At 36.4% G+C, this 7,264-nt stretch overlaps 1 protein-coding gene across 1 annotated transcript; it reads left to right on the top strand.

Moving 5' to 3' along the window:
• Positions 1 to 5,135: 5,135 nt before the first annotated feature.
• Positions 5,136 to 6,451, top strand: LOC107892094 (RING-H2 finger protein ATL78). The gene has a single exon (XM_016817084.2). It carries the CDS (start codon positions 5,638 to 5,640, stop codon positions 6,283 to 6,285), a length of 648 nt encoding a protein of 215 aa, XP_016672573.2. The 5' UTR covers positions 5,136 to 5,637; the 3' UTR covers positions 6,286 to 6,451.
• The last annotated feature ends 813 nt before the right edge of the window (positions 6,452 to 7,264 follow it).

Raw genomic sequence — 7,264 nt, 5'->3', positions numbered from 1 at the left:
TGAATTCTAAATCGTGATATTGTAAGCTTATGATAATTCGAATATGAAATGATAGTATGGCGTAAAATTGAATTATTCATTGGAAAGTGATGGATGTAGATTCGGTCAAGCCCAAGTCTGTACATGATGGTATATGTGGTATGTGAAGTCTAATTGAATAAATGTGAAAGTGTATATGTGTGAATAGGGCCGAATGGCCAATGTGATGAATGTGAACATGCATATATGAGATAAGGCCGAATGGCCAATGTGATGAATGTGAACATGTGTATGTGTGATAAGGCCGAATGGCCAATGTGATGAAAGTGAACAGGTGTATGTGTGATAAGGCCGAGTGGCCAATGTGATGAATGTGAGCATGTGTATGTGAGATAGGGCCTAATGGCCGATGTGATGAATGTGAAAGTGTATAATTGTGATAAGTCCCGAAGGGCATTTGTGTCAGTACTATATCCGGGTTAAAACCCCGCAGGCTTTATGCGAGAATATTATCACTGATTAATGTCCGTAAGCTTCGTGCTCGTACTATATCCGGACTCTAAAGACCCGATGACTGCGTGTGGGAATTTTGTCCGGGTAAGACTCGATAACTTCGTGTGGAGATTATGTCCGGGTAAGACTTCGTAATAAGAGTTGCTTATAAATATATTCAATGCGAAAGGTTAAACAGGTATGTACTCCAAGTCTATATGTGAGCTTGATTGCACTAAATCATAAGGTAGTTATGTGATGCATGTGAGAGCAATCTATGAGACTACTCTTATGATTATGTGATATCGGATCAGTGTGAGAGGTGATGGGAAATCATACGATATATCTATGTCACATGAGCTCACTTTTACGTGAAAGTTTATCTGCCTATTGTATATGATGAGACGTGCGTATTCGGAAAAGGGATGGTATGCCCGAAGGAAGAGTGAAATAAAAATACGAACAACTATGTTATAATTTGATTGTTATCTATTGCCACTGCTTAAAACTTACTAAGCATTGTAATGCTTACTCCGTTTACTCTGTCTCCTCTGTTTTATAGATCTCATTGCGAAGCTACAGGCTCGGGGATCGTCAGCAACTAGTCACACTATCACTATCCACGGTTCGGTACTGCAATGTTTTGGATTGTCTTATGGCACGTATAAAATAGACTAGTGGCGGAGGAATATTTTGGTTAATGTATATAGCCATGCGAAAATGGCTTACATATGTTTGAGCATAATGTTATAATCATTTGGTATGGAATGGTTAATCACTATCATAATTTGCGCTATTCATGCTAAAGGGGCTAGTTGAACCATGGAAACTATTAAATAGGTAAAGTCTACCTTAAAGGCAGATGTTGGCAGCAGCAGTGATGTAGATTTGGAAAATCACTAAAAATAGTATGATTGGAATTAAATAGTGAATAAATTATGTAATCGAACCTTGATGAATCTACTTTCTTATGGAAGTAACGAAACAATCATAGGAACAGTACAGTAAGAGATATTCGGGTTCTTGTGGAACAGGGCCAGAACAGTTTCTGGATTCCCTGTTCCGCATTTGGAAATTCACTATAAATTGACCAGAGATAATTAGGGGTCATACCATATATGTATGGATTCCTCTCTGAGTCTAGTTTCCATAGAAACAAACGGCATCAGTATTGAAGCTCTGTGCAGAGAGATATCCCAGTCGTAATGGGAAAAGGTCAGTGTAGTCGACCCCTGTAACATGGGAGACTTTGACTAATAAACTGTACTAATTGGCCCGACCAAAAATTCTAGAAAAAAATACATAGGTGGGGACATGAGTCTAGTTCCAGGGAAAAATCACAAAACTGATTTTCGAGTTGTGAAACTCAAGATAAGATTTTTGAAGCGACTAGTACTCAGACTGGGCAGTGTCTGGAAAAATTTTCAAAGTTTGTTAACATCTCGTGTCCGACTCCGGTGTCGGTCTCGGGTTCGGGGTGTTACAGAAAATGGTTAAGTGAATGATGTTAAGGATTCAGCTAACAAAGAAAATAAGATAACTTGGAAATGGAAAAGTTCAAATGGATGGAACAGGCTTAAGGCCAAGGAAGAACCAATACTAAAGGGAGTATTGACCCAAACCTTATACGACACTTAAAAAGGATGGGTGTTGACGGATAGGACCTTGACCCGCTAACTAGGAAGTTAGGAACCATAGGTATCAATAGGGTGAACGCCACACTCGGTTTAGGAGTGATAAGTTCAAAGAAACAAAATGACGCCACTAGCAAGCTAGATAAGTCAAACTGAGTCTAAAATGAATTAAGAGAGTTGAAAAACTCACAAATGTTATAAACATTCAACAATGAGCAAAAGTCTTTTTACAACTAGCAAATAACACAATATTTATAGTGAAAGTCTAAGGCTAACCGAATGGACAAAAGAGTATCTAGATGGACATTTGATTTTAGCTTTTAATGAGCTGAAAATTCCAGAATAATTCAAGAAAATTCCAGGAATCTTCTCCAGCCTTTGGGAACGTCACTGGACAACCACTTGGGGGTTTGAATCAGTTGAATTGTGGTCATTAGATAAAGAGTTGAAATGAGCTAAATTTGCTGGACAGATTCGGCCTAGGTGATTTAATAAGTGTTAATTGAGCTGCCTTGGTTATTTGAAGAGCCATTGAACTTAATGAGCAGCTTAGATCACTTCAATGGACATAGAAGTGTGAAACTGAATTTGAAAAGTCCATTGTGTGTGAAAACACATAACCGAATGTGCACAAGTGTGAATGAAATTTTCCAGCAAATGTGAAAGTTTTCATAGCTGGTTGGAGAGTTGGACGGTCAGCTTGGGGAAAAGAAAGCATCAGCTCCTTTTGGCATTTGGTGTTTCACGAACAGACACAGAGAAACTAAAAGCATCAGCTGGAAGTTTAATTTAGCTCAAGGTCCATTGAGCTTCACTAACAGCCACATGAAAAAGAGTAATCATCATCTACTTTAATGCCGTTCCATGCATGTAGCTGCTCATTAAATTCAAAAAATTAATCAGCTTAAGGCATATTAAATCGGTAGTAGCTGTGACAACTTAAATGAGCTACATTCGGCTGGACAAATTAATTAGGAACAAGAATTAAATTTGTCCTAAACTTGACAAATTAATATGCATTAACTAAGACACATTTAAGCTAAATTAAAATGTCCAGAATTTAGACACATTAAAACGCAATTTAATTATTTGAGCTGAACTTTAACTAAATTAACTAACTCAATTAAATAGATAAATTTATTCCAGCAGCTTAAAATGCACGAAATTAAATAAATTAGAATCAAGCTCAATGAGCTAGCATCAAACCGAATTGAGCTCCATTGAGCTAGATAAAACCCAGATTGAGCTCGTTGAGCTGAAATTAAGTTTCATTTTGCACTTAGGGCCCTCGTGTTTAGTCCATTCCTGGTGTTATCGATTTAAGCCACAATAGGATGCGGCCGGGATCACATCAATTATGGCAAGGGACGGGGACATGGAGTAAAAAGGGGGAACATGCACCCTCAACTTATTTATGGTGAAAAAGGGGTGGATGGCAAGCACTTAAATCAGATGAAAAAAAATTGTAAAAAAAATTAAATAAAAGAGTGTGAACATTAAAACTTAAACCTTAGACCACTAAGATAACTAAAAAGTTAATAAACCACTAAACTGCTCACTTCCTTATTCTTAAAATTGTGCAACTAAAATAAAAATATGGGATGACATTTGTTAAGGGTTTGAAACAAATTTGCACCAAATAGAAATTAACGAGAGTGAAGGGATTCAAGGTCAAATCATCAATAACAGCTCCACCACTACTCAATGACTATAATTGATATTTATTTATTATCAAATGAGCAAAATATTATCTAAATAAAAATTCAGTTGTGACCACTCTTGGTTCATTGACTCAATTTTTACTAACCCAGTTTTTGGATGTGATAAATTTCATTAAGTATCCAATTTGGATTTTTAATATTAGATAGCAAAGAATTCACCAAAGATCTCTTGAATTATTTTGAATAGCAAAAGAAAAGAAAAAGAAAATATTCCTTATGAATTTTGCCTCAGTTTAGAGCCACAAGGAGGTAGAAATTTGATTCTGTTAGGTTACGATCAACCAGCCACTTGCATTAGATAGTCGAAAATAAAACCAATTGGTATTAAAGTGGGGAAAACCAAAAGAAGGCGGAAAGGAATCTTAAGGGGTCCCTTTGCATATCTTGTTTTTACGAAATGGCTAATTATAGACAATTAAAAGACGCCCAGTACATATATCATATCTCTAAAAAGAGGAAAACAAAAGTTGTAGATAAAAAAGAAAAGATAAAAAAAGAAGAAGAATGAAATGACAATGGCTCTATGAATCCGGAGGATTTTTTTGAATTTTTGCGCCAGAAAATCAAACCGTTTGAATGATATTACATTTGCCTGACTTACAGGTTGGGACCCAAAATCATTCGTGTAAATTAAAATGTAAACAGTCAAACCTTCTGCATATATCTTGAAATCTGTTGTGGGCTCAAACCCTTAGCGCATTGTTTCCGACTAAGATTTTGTTTTTTTAATTCTAATAAGTTAATAGAATAACATCTTGGAATGCCTGAATAGGGGAATTGTAAAAACTGAAACGATTTTGTTTCCCCTCACCAATTATGACATTGAAAAATGCTTCCACTTAAAATTTAGGTATTTCGAGACATTCTCATTCTATATACGGATTAAAACTCTCGATAAAACCAAAAGATAAAACTCCAACAAGTTGAGGGTCGGATCTCAAAAAAACAAACAGTAGTTTTGATATCCTATCGAAGTACAAAATCCAAAATCTTACGAATTTCAATTTGTTTCTCTGCTACCAAATTTGTATGAGTCAGTAAGTAAGATTACCACCAGACGATGAAGCAAAAAACAGCAAGGACAGGGCTATGGGATGAAAGCAATATACGGAATAAATAAATTCATGACTGTCGTATTAAGCTGAAGAGAATTGATACAAGGATTAATATAGCTTCTAGTGGAGTCTGACTCAAAAATAATTTGGCATGTTTATCGCTTTAGTACATTAGAACAAAGTTTGTATTTTAAAAAAAAATAAAATCTTTGTCTGGGTAGAAGCTTGAAATGCCCACTCGAGTTGAGTACTGTTGAAGAAATAACGTTAGGATTGAGAAATGTATCCTCCTACTAATTTCAACACTGGGAAAAGCTTAATGGCTCCTTCCTGGCTCTTGCAGAAATGGGTCCAACAGAGCATTTCAAGATATGATCGTGAAAGCCAACTGCCGATGTGGCACTTTCTTTACAGCAGAAAGTGGGATTTTTCCTATTTGATAAGAAAGCTTGGTGAGCTTCACAAAAGTCAGTGGAGTAACCATATGGTTGTAATCCTACATAAAATAAAAGATAAAGTGCCGACGGTGGTATAAACCCTCAGATTATTCTCAACTATAATTCACTACAAAGAAAACCTTATCCTGAGAGCCTCCATTTGTATGTATTTGTGTTGTGTAAATTTCATATTATTTTTTATGTTGAGTCAAAGATAGAAATTCAAATTCCCACCTTTTCCTATATATAAAGCCCCCTAGTCCAACAACCTCCTAGAAAGAATCCCAATCTTATATTCACAATTAACCCTGCCAAAACTATGTCCATATCCATACCCACTCAAGTTCTTCAAGGTTTGCTTGGAGAATTCCACTCTAGAAGGTTGTTGCTTACACCGACTACAGCATCTCCTCCAAGCTCTGAGATCCACCACAATTCTTCGGATCTGTACACCCGTAATAACAGCTTCGATGCCAACATTGTTATGGTTCTATCAGTCCTCTTGTGTGCCCTTATTTGCTCACTTGGACTCAATTCCATCATCAGGTGTGCATTAAGGTGCTCGAGTTTAATAGCCTCAGAATCCGGAGCCACCACCTCTAGTCGGTTAGCAAACAAAGGGGTCAAGAGAAAAGCCTTGAAGACCTTTCCAACAGTAAACTACTCTGCGGACTTGAAGCTGCCCGGCTTGGACTCTGAGTGCATCATATGTCTATCCGATTTTACAGCAGGTGACCGCGTGCGACTTCTACCTAAGTGCAACCATGGGTTCCATGTCCGGTGCATTGATAAGTGGCTAAGCGCCCATTCATCTTGCCCCAAATGCAGGCACTGCCTGGTCGACACATGCCAAAAGATTGTTGGGTGTACTCAGGCAAGTTCGTCGGAACCTCCTCCGGTGCAAGAAACCATATTGTCTATAATAACTCCGGTAGATCGCGAAGGTTTCATACATAGCTATAGGTGAATTAGCTTAGTAGTTATTCTTTGCTTTTCTTTCTTTTACTCTTTTTTTTTTTAATTGTATCATATGCAAGCCAAAATTTAGCTCTTTGCCTTGAAAATTAGCATTAGAAGGCTACAAGCTAGAATACAATTTCATGTGCAGTTGTGAAATTCGTTCCTTGTTTTAATCTTCTTCTTTTTCACCTACCCTTACGAAAAGCTGTTCATAACTTTAAACAGAACAAATGCACAATGAGCTCACTTAGTTTAGAATTCCATTAGAAATAGTAATCAGCAGATCAATAGACGAAAGGACGAATCAAGCCAAAAGAGTTGTGGTAGCTGACTGTTGTTGGGGAACGGCCAATTAGCTTAGTCAACTAACAAAGTTCTTTTAAATAGGAAAAATATTAAAACAATGGGCACAATCTAATACGAATGCTTTTAAAATCCCGCCTTCGAAGATAAACATTCTTATTGGTGTGGAGTGTGAACACTTTCTTTCTTTCTTTTTTTTTAAGGTTTTGAAGCATTAATAAAATTTTGCTACATCATTAAAATTTAAGTACATGAAATTATTATTATACACTCATCCATAGGAAAATTATTTTATGGACCTTCCCCGTCACATTATTCATGAATCATTTCCAATTATTTAATAACATTTCAGCAATTTTTTCCTTGCATAAACATATAATTTTGGTAAATATTTTTTATTCTGAACTCAAACCCCAAGCCTTGAATCATAAACCTTAAATCCTAAATTTAGAATCCCAAACCCTCAACCCTCAATCCTAAATCTTAAACTCGTAACTCGTAACCCCAATTCCTTGAACCTTAAACTCAAAATTCAAACTCAAACCTTGAACCTTAGATCCAAATCCAAACCTCGAACCTTGGGATTCAAGGTTCAAGCTAAAGGTTTGGGGTTCAGGATTTATGGTAAAATAATTACCAAAATTATGTGTCAATGACATGAAAAAAATTGTACCAAAATACTA

The sequence above is a fragment of the Gossypium hirsutum genome, chromosome A11, assembly GCF_007990345.1.
Source record: "Gossypium hirsutum isolate 1008001.06 chromosome A11, Gossypium_hirsutum_v2.1, whole genome shotgun sequence".
Classification (NCBI taxonomy): Eukaryota; Viridiplantae; Streptophyta; class Magnoliopsida; order Malvales; family Malvaceae; genus Gossypium; species Gossypium hirsutum.
Note: the sequence above shows the minus strand (reverse complement) of the source record. Positions and strands in the feature narration are given on the sequence as shown.